This window comes from Nycticebus coucang, chromosome 6, assembly GCF_027406575.1.
Source record: "Nycticebus coucang isolate mNycCou1 chromosome 6, mNycCou1.pri, whole genome shotgun sequence".
Taxonomy (NCBI): Eukaryota; Metazoa; Chordata; class Mammalia; order Primates; family Lorisidae; genus Nycticebus; species Nycticebus coucang.
Genome location: NC_069785.1, coordinates 5,667,612 through 5,681,443, shown reverse-complemented (window position 1 = coordinate 5,681,443; position 13,832 = coordinate 5,667,612). Strand labels below are relative to the sequence as shown.

Genomic DNA, 13,832 nt, shown 5'->3' with positions numbered 1-13,832 from the left:
AGTGGGTAATGAAGATGGAATGATAAAGTTGTAAAACGTAAGTTGGATCCTTTATTTGGGTGAATATAGGTAGATTGGGGGGGAACCCTTTTTCCTCTTCCAAAGAAAATATCCTTAGTTTCCTCTGTGGAGACGTCCCTTGGCTTCTGAAGAAAGGCTGAAACCAACTTCTCTGGGGCACCTCTGGCCTGGAGCCAGTTATCTCACCTACACTTAACAGCTCCATCATTTTAACAAGAAAAGCCCTTTTCAGGGCATCAGATTAGCAAGAAAATAGCACAAAGAGTCAGTGTTTTTCTTAATTAAACTTCATATAGAGTCACCTTGTCTGAAACACTGTTTTTGCATTTTTGAAGTAGAAAATGATCAGAAGAAGTCTCCCATGGGGTTCAGAAGAGAAGGGAAAATGTGCCTTGTGTCATCAAAAACAGATTTAAGCCCAACTTTATTGAATAGCTTGAGCTATTTCTAGGTCAAGAGGTCATATTTGCTATGTTATGTTTCAAAATAATGCATAAAAAACTTTGTTGTCTCTGGGTGCTTACAAAAGAGGGGACAGAATGCAGACGTACTGATGACCCACTTCACTGACACCACGCTTCTCAGGGGAGAGGGGCTGCAGTTTGCATAATTCATCATTATTTAAACTTTTGCCTCAGTTTGTAACTGGGTGGTGTAAATCTTCTTAAAATGTTTGCAGGAAGTCTAGATGATACAGCACTAGGAAGGGAAGGGAAGCCAGCAACAGGGGACACGTGGGCTGCGCAGACACAGCCATGGGGAATGGTTTGCACAGGCCCCTGCTGGGTAGAGAGCAGGCTGGCGGATGCTTGTCTTCTCAGGAGTGTAGAGTAACTGTAATGGGCTCTGAGCCTGTGAGGACGCCGGGAGTGAACAGGCTATTTGTAAGGAGGCAGAAATGCTTTTCAGCAATTAGATCCACACTTCCTGATTGTCTTGGAGCAACAGAGCACCAACACAGAATAGATATTTTTCACTTTCTTCTCTCCACTTTCCACCCTTCAAAGGGCCACAGAGCTATTACTGTGAAACTACAGTGAATAGAGATCGTGCGGGAATTTCGTAAACCCTTTAGCTCATCTTCATCCCTACCTCTGCTGACCTTAGAAGGCGAGGGGCCACTAGAGCCCAGTCTCTGCCTGATTGGCGAGTTGCACCTGGCCACACGTTCCTTGTGGTGATAGTGTCATCTTCAGCCTACATGTCCCAGAGTGACATGAGCAGGCTGGCTCGGAACTAGGCACGCTGCCTTCTCCAAGCTCTGTCTGAATTTTGAATCCTGGAAAGCGAGTCTGGGGAGCCCCTGGTGACGATGGGCCAGGGCTGGATTCAGACATGAGGAGTGCAAGTATTTTCACTTAACCAGGAAACAAGACAAACCCATTAACAGGCCCTTGAGAACCTAATTAGTCTACTAGTTAGCAGTTTCTAAAATAATATTAACTTCCCTGTCCCCAGATGCACTGTCCATTTTTAACACTGCTTTAACGTGTCACTTCCTACTAGTATTAAGAAGGCAGGAAGCTAAGCTGTGTCTTTGTTTCACATTTCTGACCTGGCACACAAAACATTTTTTTTTTTTTTTTTTTTTTTTTTAGTCAATTGTATACCTGCAGCTAAGTGTAACTGTGTGCCTTACTGGCTAATTTAATAAAAGGGACTTTCCAGTGTGTCTCTGGTTACAGTAAAGAACACTGCTGACATTTTAAATCAAAGAACAGTTTTCCCAGTTGGAGGCCGTGTGGGTGTAGGTCATCAAACTAGTAGTTATCCCTGTTTTCTAAAGAGTGTAAAGCCTCACTAACTCAGCCTCCTTGGAGAAGAAGCAGTAACGTTAATGAAAATCTAAATTTTAGAATCTTTGTAGGAAATTTGCAGAAGAATAGTTTCATTTTGAAATGTATTCAGCAGCTGGAGCTAAGCTAATGATGGAATAGATGGAATAAATTAGAACAAATGAACAAATAAAATGAAAGTCAGTTAGCATAATTATATTTATTAAGTAGTCTTTTTTAGAACAGCTTCCAAAATTATTTGTAGAGAAGGACCATATTTTTTTAAGTATCTAATATGCTGTGAACTGACACATTTGCAAAATACAGAATAACATCAGTGGCTGCGGCGTCACGTGGCTGTGGAAGTTTCTAAGTGCTCGTTCTCAGTCACTGAGCTCACTGTGCAGCACCAGTCTGTGCACAGGCCATGACTGCAGCTGCCCGCCCACTGTGCTCTTGTCTTTCAGTGGTTCAGATAGTCCCCTTCTTTTTCTTTTTCTTTCTTTCTTTTTTTTTTAATGTTGCATTCTTTGTTTTCTTTCTTTTTTTTTTTTTGAGACACAGTCTTACTCTGTCACTGTGGGTAGAGTGCCATAGCGTCACAGCTCACAGTAGCAACCTCAAACTCCTGGATCAAGCGATCCCCTTGCCTCAGCCTCCCAAGTAGCTGGGTCTACAGGCACCGCCACAACATCCGGATGGCTTTTCTGTTTTTAGTGAGATGGGGTCTCACACTTGCTCAGGCTGGTCTCCTGAGCTCAGGCGATCCACCCACACCAGGCTCCCAGAGCAGAGTTAGGGTTACAGTGTCATGATTAGGCCAAGCCGCTATCTAAATTGTCAGTGCTTTCTAGTCAGTACATCCTGGGTGTGCAGTCGTCCTTGGTGTTGGCCTAGTGCCTCGCGTCAGCTAACCAGCCGCTCCTCCTGTCTTGCTTCCTTGGCACAGAAAAGAAGCAGTACCGGGAATCTTACATCAGCGACAACCTCGACCTGGACATGGACCCCCTGGAGAAGCGGGCACGGGCCAGCGGCAGCAGTGCGGGCAGCGTGCAGCACAAGCGCCTGTCGCGCCACTCCACCGCCAGCCACAGCAGCTCCCACACCTCGGGCATCGAGGCCGACCCCAAGCCCCGGGACGCGGGGCCGGAGGACGGCTACTCTGGCAGCGCCGTGCACCGCAAGCTGAGGACCTGCAGCTCCATGACCAGCCACGGCAGCTCCCACACCTCGGGGGTGGAGAGCGGCGGCAAGGACCGGCTGGAGGAGGACTCCCAGGACGACGGTAACCACGCTGATCCTGTGATGTGGATGTCGGGGAGTGACTGAGCGGTCGTGATAGAGAAGGACCCTGCCGTCCCCTACGGACTCGCTCGGGCCCCTTGTGCTTGGCGAGAGCAGAACATCCTTCCCGTCATAATTCTCTTCAGCCACGGGGGGTGGGGAGCGCAGTGGAGTGGCCCCTGAGTGTAGCTGTCCATGTGCAGTGTGTCTGTGTCTGCCTCCCAGAGGAGTGAGGCAGTGCCGAGGGTGACACAGTGGGCGGAGTGCAGTGAGAGTGACAGAAGCACCTGAGCTCCTGGACACGCCCCCACCCCGCCCAGGGTTAGGGAGGGATGTGTTCTGTAAGTGCTTCTCGTGTGACTGAAACTGCCAGGGGTACAAGAAAGACAAAGCCCCTGGCTGCCAGGAGTCTACTCTGTTTTAAAGAAATTAGACCACGGGCCCTTGTCAGCCAAACTCGGCTTTCGTGTGCCTCATTTATATTATTGTTTGGTCTCAAATAAGTGCTACGGCGTCAGGGTTAGGGAAGAGAACCTGACTCTGTCAAGGGAAACCACAGGACATGTGTTCATCCCTGTAGAATTTGCCTGGATCTCAAGTCACGTCACACCGTGCCCTGTGTGCAGGCAGCCGTGGGGGTGGGGAGCGCCGTGGCCTGCCCACCTGCCTGTGCCAGCAAGCAACCCCTCAGGTTCACGAGGCTGTTCATCGTGGCAGCAAAGCAGCACAGTTTTTCTTCTCTCTTAAAGAATAAGAGTAGTTGATAATTGTGGCAGTAGGGCTGCGTGGATGACACAGAATCCTGTGAGAATGTCAGGTGGCCCCTAGTGGGGTGTCCCTGCAGTTCCATGTTGAACAGTCTCAGCAGCAGATTTATTTTCAAATATGAATAATGTCATTAAATGTCTTTCCTCCTCCTGTGTCAGAAATAGAGATGCTGGTGGATGATCCCCGGGACCTGGAGCAGATGACTGAGGAGTCCCTGGAGGTCAGCCCGGACCTGTGCGTCTGCATCACGGAGGACATGCTCCTGTCGCGGACGCTGAACGGACACTCCGGTGAGCTCCTGCGGGAAGTTCTCCTGAAAAGCAGAAGATGGAAGGGCTGGGCGGGAGCTCTGTAGGGACGGAGGGAAGGCTGGAATACGAGTGTCCTGGGTCCATGTCATAGACTACGGACGTGGGCCTCTGCAGAAGAAGAAGCGCTCTCAGCGTCGGGGACTAGCATCCTCTCCCCCACACTGATGGAAGGCAGCTGTAGAGTCAGGCTCCCTCCTTCCTCACTGCTCTGATCAGAGAGTCACGCAGCACATCTGGAGGAGGCCTGGAGACCTCCAGTCTGGCCTCTTTTTTATAAACGAGAAAACCGTTGCGTTAGAGAGGACAGAGTCTATGGCTAGGGACAGAAGTCTGGGTCTGGGATTGTGTCGTGATTGATTTTCCCATGCTGTTATACTGGTACAGGAGTCTGGGAGAAAAAAATGTTAGAAAGGGTTGACCTAAAAAGAAATTTTTTAACTCCATATTGGTATGTGTTCTCTAAAAGCATACTGTGACTATGATTTTTCATTTTAAGGTTATGTGTATAATAAACCTGTTTCTGTTGTATGGAAGATACTATCTTTAAAAAAAACAGGCAGCAGTATAGCCTTTGTTTTTAAACCTCGGTCACTTCTAACTGCTTCTGTCACTCGTCGTGAATTAGTCTCTGTACTTTAGAAAATGTGCCTTAGGGACCTCCACTGGTTCAAGTGGCCCAAGTCTACATCATGCTGCCACTCCCGACGTTGATGGAGTGAGAGGCTCTGTTACGGCTGGGCAACCTGTCGCTGCCCTGCCGGACCAGTCTGCGAACCTTTCCAGGAGCAGGACCTGCACACAGTCCCCATCCTCCGGGCACTTAGCTCTGCAAGAGCATGGGGTGCTTTTCACCTCAGGGTGCCGTCCGCCAGCCCACACAGCCACTGGGACCACGGCCCCCAGGTGCTCTGCCCAGAGCAGAGCTGCTGTGGCTGCCGGGCCTCCCTCCTGGCCCAGCAGGACTCAGCGGGCTGTGCTCCGGCCACGATTAGAGTCCACGTGCAGACTTTGCCCCTTTCTGCCCATTTGCTTTGCGATACTCCATTTTCTTCTTACGAATACATTCTAGTATATTGTAGATATAAATTCACAGCTGTATGCACATGATGGGTGCATGGATAGCTGTGTTTGCAGAAGGGAAATGGTGTGAGACAGTGTGTGGGAGAGTTCCTCTGGGAAAGGGGCACCAGGGAAGCTGATTTGCACCTTGTGGTTTCACAGAGGGCACCAAAAAGATGTGTGTGCAGTTTAAGAAAGGAGAAGCTGTGCTGAAATTGTAATACTCGGGATGTGCCCATACCATCTGTTACCTTGTGTACAAGTGTGTCTTGTATCTCTTGTAACCACGGCATCACTTGAGTATTTTATGCAGTATTTTCCTTGCTTACAATGTGTATACATTTTTTGACACCTTCTGTACATTTCTACATTTAATTTTTGTAACATTATTAATTTTGTAATTTTATTTTATTTTACTTTTTTTTGAGACAGTCTCACTTTCTCATCCTGGGTAGAGTGCCGTGGCATCACAGCTCACAGCAACCTCTAACTCTTCAACTCAAGTGATTCTCTTGCCTCAGCCTCCCAAGTATCTGGGACCACAGGCACTTGCTATGATGCCCGGCTGATTTTAGAGACGGAGGCTATCTTGATCCTCTCTGTGGCTCAAGCTGGTCTCAAACCTGTGAACTCAGGCAATCCACTCGCCTTGGCCTCTAAGAGTGCTAGGATTATAGGCATGAGCCACCACGCCCAGCCTAATTTTGTAATTTTTTTTTTTTTTTTTTTTGCAGTTTTTGGCCGGGGCTGGGTTTGAACCCGCCACCTCTGGCATATGGGGCCAGCTCCCTACTCCTTTGAGCCACAGGCGCTGCCCTAATTTTGTAATTTTAAATAGAAATAAAATTTAAATAAATAGGATGGCTGTGTAAGAAGATTGTTATACAAATATGTTTATTGAAATGTTAAGATAGGCTGGGTGCGATGGCTCACACCTATAATCCCAGCACTCTGGGAGTCTGAGGTGGGTGGATTATGTGAGCTCAGGAGTTCGAGACTGGCCTGAGCAAGAGTGAGACCCCCCCCATCTCTACAAAAAAATAAAAAAAACTGGACGGCTCCTGTGGCTCAAAAGGGTAGATCGCTGGCCCCATATGCCGGAGGTGGTGGGTTCAAACCCAGCCCCAGCCAAAAAAAAAAAAAAAAAATTTAAAAACTGAGGCAAGAGGCTCACTTGAGCCCAAGACTTTATGGTTGCTGTGAGTTGTTACACCTCGGCACTCTGCCTAAGGCGACAGCTTAAGACTCTGTCTACAAAAAAAAAGTTATGATAGCAAAGAAAGAAAAGAGCAGTTAGTGGTTAGATCACACTCAGTTCACACAGTGGCATATGATGGAGGCGTGGCATTAAGGAGGAGGTTTTCAAGTCATATTTAATAACGTAAGAAAGACAAGTAAGGAAAACAGTTTCATAAAAGTATGGTCTAATTTAAAAATTAAAATCTTGATATGTATATCAAGATAAAGAAAATACATAAAAATATTAGCCTTTTCTCCAGGTGACAGCATCATGGATGATGTGATTTTTCTTTCTTGCACTATCCTAGTTTTCTGAATTCTCTATAGTTTGAGCATTTATTTATTTATTTATTTTTTTGGCCGGGGCTGGGTTTGAACCCGCCACCTACGGCATATGGGACTGGCGCCCTACTCACTGAGCCACAGGCGCCACCCTAGTTTGAGCATTTAAACATTGTTTTTGAAACCCTGAGCTCAGACCGGGTCCTGAGTGAGTGCGCCACATTCCACCTGCATTCTCGGTGGAGTGGCTGGGTCGGCGTTCTCCCTGCCAGGCTCAGCACTGACTCCTCTCCGGCCACTTGCGGGCTTGTGGCCAGGGGCACATCTATCAGGACACCCAAAGTAACCACACCTAGTGCAGCAGGTGCAGGGGTCCACGTGTCCCTGTGAGGTTTTATTCAAAGATCGATTGCTTTATAGGAGAGAAAGATCTTTCTAGAGAAAGGCCCCCTACTAAGGCAGTTTGTACTAACCCCCAGAACATAAATATCGTCTGAGAGTTTGTAAACTGTCTGCATGTAAATCAGAAATGTCTTCATGTTTCAGGCTCATTGAACTGATTTGTGAACACCTGATCTATTTAAGGTGTGTGCTGGACGTTGAATCCTTACAAGATGGTTCTAAAGAGTTAAGGGACAGAACACAAGTCGTTCCTGTAGGTTCCTAGCAGCGGCTGAATAGAAATCACATTACTCGAGTTTCTATGAGGGGGAGGTGGACTTTTCTTAAAAAGCGCTTTGGCCTTACAGATCCAGGGCTTGTCCTGCTCCCTTGCTTCAGTGGCGTTCACTTACACTTTGGTTCTTGTTGGTAGTTTGACCTTCTGAAATATGTTTTTCTGGGTGTTTCACTCACATGCCACAGCCATGTAGGAAAATATCAGCCCTGGATTTCTGTTGCTGAAAACTCAGTGGGTCTCCCTGAGTTCTGAGGTGATCGGGGGCCCTGTTCTCAAAGGCCCATTGGTGAATTTTCACTGTGGCCTCCAATTTGGTCTCCTGGCAGTGGGCTTTGCTGGAGGAGGCACAGTGTCCTATCAGCCAAGAAGCGCTCCCACGCACCGCATGCCCCGCAGGCCCTGTACCTCGCCCCTCTCTGCATCTGCTATTGAGTCGTCATTCAGACTCTCCTGGGAGGTGCTGGTAAGCCACCCCATTCCATACCAGGGGACTGAGACACAGGGAGGCTAAGTGACAGGCCAGGACACACAGCCCATTACTTGTCTGGGCCAGGTTCCGGCCAGGGCTGCCTGACTCAGGTGGCCAGGGCCCTCACAGTTCACCACTGGGTCCCAGCGGAGCCAGACCTGGAAGGCTGTGTCACTGCTCAGCAAGGTGACGGAGGAGGAGTGGAAGCTTTGCACCTGCAGTCTTGGTTTTTTATTTCTGACTTCATCATAAATAGTCTGATAGAAGTTTATTAGGAAATTCAGACTCTAAGCTCCTTTCTACACTCTCACCCCACTCACTGCCCTTTATTTTCCATGAGACAGGAGAGAATTTCATTCCTGGTGATAGTAGGTGTCAGAGTATGTGGCAGAAAGTGTGAAGTAGTCATGTGACGTAGTCGTGGGAAGTATTCGCGGGAAGTATTCATTGTGTTTTTTCTCGGTGTTTTATTTCAGGGTTGATTGTAAAAGAAGTTGGTTCTTCCACCTCCAGCTCGTCAGAAACAGTTGTCAGACTGCGCGGGCAGAGCACTGACTCTCTCCCACAGGTAGACAGAGCAAAAGTCTAAATTAGAAGCGGAATTGTAGGAAATTTTAAGTAAGAAATTACATTTACATTTATATAAATGAACAAAAATTTACAACCATAAGAAAGTGATTCTTACCAGACACATACATTGTAGTTTTATTTTGAATTTATTTCTATTTTATTTGCTTGTTTCACTTATCTTTGGGTTGGTTGTTATTTGGATAAAGTATATACTTCATTTTACACTTTATATAGGTGGACACCTTCTGGCCTTGGCTTCCAGGGGTGTGTGTGGTATGTGCATGTGTGTGCGCGTGTGTGTGTGTCCGCGTGTGGAGGGGGGTGTGTATGGTGTGTGTGTGGTGTGTGTGTGTGTGTGTGGTGTGTGTGTGGTGTGTGTGTGGTGTGTGTGTGTGTGTGTGTGGTGACCTGAAACACCTGGGAGAATAATACTTTTGTCAAGTGTGTTACGGCAGAAACATTTCTGGTTTTCAATTCAGATTTAATTTTTTAAGTATCCTGAGCTAGAATTTGACACCCCGCGATTACTGGTTAAACTGTTAAATGTCAGAAGATACAGTCAGATTCTCTGAACCTGTGGTGTGAGCGGCGTTTGGACGTGATCTCCGGCCAATACTCACCTCTTTTCTGAGCACTCCCTCCTTCTCTGCTTTTCTGTTTTGGGTCCTCTTTGTGTATTGAGTTTTTTTGTTTGTTTGTTTTTCCTTCTGTATTTGTTTTTCTCTTGTCTTTCTTTCTTTTTCTTAAATGTTGGCTCTCTTTCTCCTTGATTTCTTTTCCCCTTTTTTTTTTCCTTTTTTTTTCTCATTTGCCCTTTACTTTCATTAAAGTTGCCATAATGTAAAATGATATTTATTAAATACTCTCTGAAAAGTCTGATGAATACACTTTCTGAAAGTGTGTGTATAGTGTGGTGAATTATTCACGCCACCTGGATTGCACCCTCCATCTGCCACTCAGGGCTGACAGTGCGCAGAAATGTTTGGGGGGCACGGCCGAGAATCCCACCCTTAACTCCGGGGGAGAACAGTCCTGTAGCCACCTTGAGGGTTTGCAGGAGGAACGGGTGACCCTGCGTGGGGAGACTGCAACCTGTACCAGGGATCGTGCCATGCTAGGAGTGTCACTCGGATGGGACATTCTCTAGTAAAATGTCCTTATGGAACTTTTGCTTCTAGCAAACGCAGTGTCTTATTCTAGCCAGGTTGCCCTTTGTGGTGTTAAGCAACAAAAGTTAGAGATAGAGCATCTAATTTCCTTCAGTAACCCCTTGAGCATCTTCCATTCATGTGATCATCTCAGCTGTTTTTTAACCTACTTGTATCTCCCACCAGTACCATCCTGGGATGACGAGCTCTGAAAGTCTGCTCCCTGCTCTGCGGGGCATTTGGCAAAACGTGACCCCTTGAGTGTTCAGGAGCTGCCTCTCGGCCTGGGGCTTGGCCTTGGTGCTCCAATCTTTGCAGCACCAAGAACACTTTATGGCCTTATTTTGGCATAATTGATTGATTTCTGAAATGCAAGGGATAGGTGGATTCCTGTATTTCTGTGCCTTGGATTATTTATTTATAAAATGAGGTAAACCGGGGTGGTGCCTGTAGCTCAGTAGTTAGGGCACTGGCCACATACACCGAGGCAGGCAGGTTCAAACCCGGCCCGGGCCAGCTAAACAACAATGACAACTGCAACAGAAAAATAGCTGGGTGTTGTGGCAGGAGCCTGTAGTCCCAGCTACTTGGGAGGCTGAGGCAAGAGAATCACTTAAGCCCAAGAGTTTAAGGTTGCTGTGAGCTGTGATGCCACGGCACTCTACCGAGGGTGACATAATGAGACTCTGTCTCAAAAACAATAAAGTAAGGGGAATAATAGCACCTGCCTCATGGTACTGTTAGGGAGAGCAAATGAGTTACTACAGGTCATGGCTTGGCCCAGAGCGAGTGCTCAGGAAACGTCAGTTGCTGCTGGTGATTTCCTCACAGAACCCAGGGACCCAGAAGCCACCCAGACTGGAAACCACTTTCTAACGTAAAAGGCTCTCGGCGCCCTTAATGATTTGGCAGCATCCCCTTTGCAGGGCAGTATGCTGACCCTTCACTCCAGTCTGTCCTCTCAAAGTTGTCCCACCCTCCCCGTGTTTTGCAGACTATCTGTCGGAAACCAAAGACCTCCACGGACCGACACAGCTTGAGCCTGGATGACATCAGACTTTACCAGAAAGATTTCCTGCGCCTGGCAGGTCTGTGTCAGGACACCGCTCAGAGCTACACCTTCGGATGCGGCCATGAACTGGAGGAGGAAGGCCTCTATTGCAACAGCTGCTTGGCTCAGCAGTGTGTCAACATGCAAGTTGCCTTTCCAGTCAAAAGAACCAGCAAGTACTTTTCTCTGGATCTCACTCACGATGAAGTTCCAGAGTTCGTCGTATGAAGTCCGTCTGCGTGCAGCCGTGTGGGAGCCACTGCTTGCTTCGGGGTGTGAAGGTTGTGGGCTCCTTCCATACTATTTGCGCCATGTTGTCTTCACCCCAAACATAGCTCTTTCTTTATAATACTTGTGGAAACAAAAGCCTTGAGACAAGTGCACTTTAAGTATTACACAGAAGACATTTATAGAAAATGTACAGCAAAACAAGTGCCCAGAATTTCATTAATGTTTTGGAAAGAGATGTGCTTTACTGATCACCAAGCCTGCAGAAAACTAGACGGGTTGTGTTTGCTCATTTGTTTTTTTTTAGGTCAGTTAAACGTAATATCACACTTTTATCACCTGAAAGATGCTGTTAGGTTCATTTGTTTGCTCGTAAATTTTCACTACTCCCTCATAAAATGTTCGTGGTTTGAGGGAGGGAAGAGGGAAGATTCTCTCTGCTGTTAACGGAGAGGCCATTGCCACCGGGAGGCTGTCCCAGAGTGAACACTGATGACATGGGCAAAGTCCGTGGTTCCAGCGCCAAAGCTGCATGTGTGACAGGGCAGCTGCTTGGAGGTCCCTGATGACCAGAAGGCTGCGGCTGCGACGCCTGTGACTCCTCCGTGTCTCATGCTCCTCCTCCACCTTCCAGAAAGCTCCACGGCTCAGCCGAGTTTCTCTTCCACTGACACATCAGTTGTGTTCGTGTCATGATGCATTTTGTGGAGTTTACAAAAGCTGTTTCTGTTAAAACTATGGAAATATCTTAGAATATGTTTGTGCTTGGTGGTGTTTTGTTTGTTCAGGTTTTTTTTAAATAATCAAGAACAAATTATAGTAATGTTAGTTTCTGCTTAACCAAAATATCCTAACTATATGCAGATGTTATACATATATAAATACATGGGCTGTGTGTGTTTATATGTGTGTAAAGCCTACGAAGTCTTCATTATGGCTTCCGTGACTGTCTTGTAGACACAGAATTTCTCGTTTAATACGGAGGGTGTGTTACCAAATGATCTCTGCAGACAATCAATTGCTGTATGTAAAGAATGACTGTTTCCTTGTGTGCCTTTGGCCATGATTCTCAACCCTGATTGTATAACAGAATTTGGGGGACCTTTTAAAAAAATAATGTCTGAGTCCTCCTCCCAGACCAATTAAAATGAGTCTCTTGTGGTGGGAGCCGAGGAGAACTGCCTTTGCCTCTGAAGTTCTCCAGGTGGGGCCGATGTGCAACAGGGTTGAAAATGACCGATCCGGAGGGTGTGTTTCTGTTAATTTTGAAGTAAAAGCATGCAGAACATGTGGTGAGAAAGGGCCGTTTTTAAGACAGTTACTTGCTATGCTGCTGTTGAGACGTGTGTGTAAAGCCAGTGAGCTTGTCAGCCTTTCAATGTAAAAACATTGCCGCACTTCAGGAGAAAACTTCACAGCACAATGTCTTTCTATGAGATGTTTTTTAATGATTTAGTATTTTACAACATTTGTTTACCATATTTTGATATGCCATTTTTTCTATCTGCCAGGTTTTATTAAAAATATATATTATTTTCTAAAGAAACAGTCATATTTTTGTACAAAATTATTATGTTTTCAGATAACCAAGAAATAGAGTTAGGGTATAGCAGAACGCAAGCAGTGTTAGCTGAGGATGGGAGTCAGTATTATAGGACTGGGGGGAGCGTGCGCCCGCTGCCCTCCTGTGCTGGGGCGCAGGCCTGTGTGCAGCACGCCTCGCCCAGCTACTTTCTCCTCACACTTTACAGAGGAAAAAAAACATTGTGTATAGTTGTACAGTCATGAAATTATTTTGCTTTTATCAAATGCTTTAATAGAACCAAAGTTTCAGATGTTGGAATGTATAAAAGTATCTCAGTCTCTGTGTAAAAGGATAAAAGGCAGAGAGGATCATTTAGTGGCTGTTTCTCTTGTAAGTCATTAAATAATCCACCATTTCTTACAGATGATGCTGAGACAAGTCTTGGGGAATTCTGTGCTCTAATGAGCCCGGATCACAATGCAGTGCTTTCCTTCAGCTCTTAGAGTTTCTTCCAAACATAAAAGAAAAGGCATATTTAAGAAAGAAACATAAAAAACATATTTAATTACTACGAACAGATAGAGCTTCGTGTTTTCTCTCTACGTGGCCGGTCTTAGGGTTTCGCCAGCTTCGTTGGCGGCTTTGCACACCCTCTTTCTAATTGGAATAGTCTTGTGGGTTTTCAAAAATGAAATATGTTAAGGAACATTGCTTTTCGATCCACTGTGTCCAGCAGAATTATATATATACATATATATGTAAGTGAAAATCCACTTTGAATAATCTGCATTTTGTATTTCAAAATTGTTTTTAAAATAAAGAAAGAGAAAAGTCCAAAGCTGTTATTTCCTCTGCATTTCTCGCATGCCCGCTGCTGTCCAGCGCACCAGTCTGGCAGACGCTGCTCTCTGCACCCACATTGTACTTGCGACAGTGAGCTTTCCATCTCCCAAGACTGTAAATAATCCTTTCTGTGAAAGGATCGTCATGTCAGGGTGATACCAAAAGTGTGTAAAAAAAACAAAAAAAACTGATTTTGTAATTATTTCTTATAGATGTTTCATAGTAAGATTAGCTGTCAATAAAGTTACTTTTGTTGCCTTCCGTTGCTTTTTGTTATCAGAGCCCTCAATGAAGCAGGAAGCTTTCGAGAGCCGGTGTCCGCTGTGTATTCTTTCCCACAGTGGGCCCAGGAAGGACGAGCTAAAGGTCCTGTGTGACGGACATCGAGCAAAACAACCTTTGTGGAGATGCCAATGACTGCTGTGCCAGAGCCTGTTTGCCCGTGTGCACCTGTATGTGTCACCTCACCCATGTCTGTGCTCCCAAGGCAGACCCAGTTACTCCCAAGCTGAAGGGGAAGGCACCAAAGGTAGGAGGGTAATCCCAGGAGTTTGTGGTAGTCAGTTACTACGCGGTCCCA

General features: G+C 46.3%; 1 protein-coding gene across 8 annotated transcripts in view; it reads left to right on the top strand.

The window, feature by feature from the left end:
- Positions 1-13,514, top strand: part of FRMD6 (FERM domain containing 6) — a 106,790-nt gene extending 93,276 nt beyond the window's left edge. For 7 of the 8 annotated variants that reach the window (XM_053593580.1, XM_053593578.1, XM_053593577.1 and 4 more), the window contains 4 exons: positions 2,746-3,081; positions 4,007-4,138; positions 8,364-8,455; positions 10,600-13,514. In XM_053593580.1, the coding sequence (XP_053449555.1) occupies positions 2,746-3,081; positions 4,007-4,138; positions 8,364-8,455; positions 10,600-10,884 (845 nt within the window). In that variant the 3' untranslated portion in view covers positions 10,885-13,514. Of the gene's footprint in view, positions 1-2,745; positions 3,082-4,006; positions 4,139-8,363; positions 8,506-10,599 lie in introns of all 8 variants that reach the window. The other variant, XM_053593584.1, reaches the window with a different exon arrangement.
- Positions 13,515-13,832: the final 318 nt, after the last annotated feature.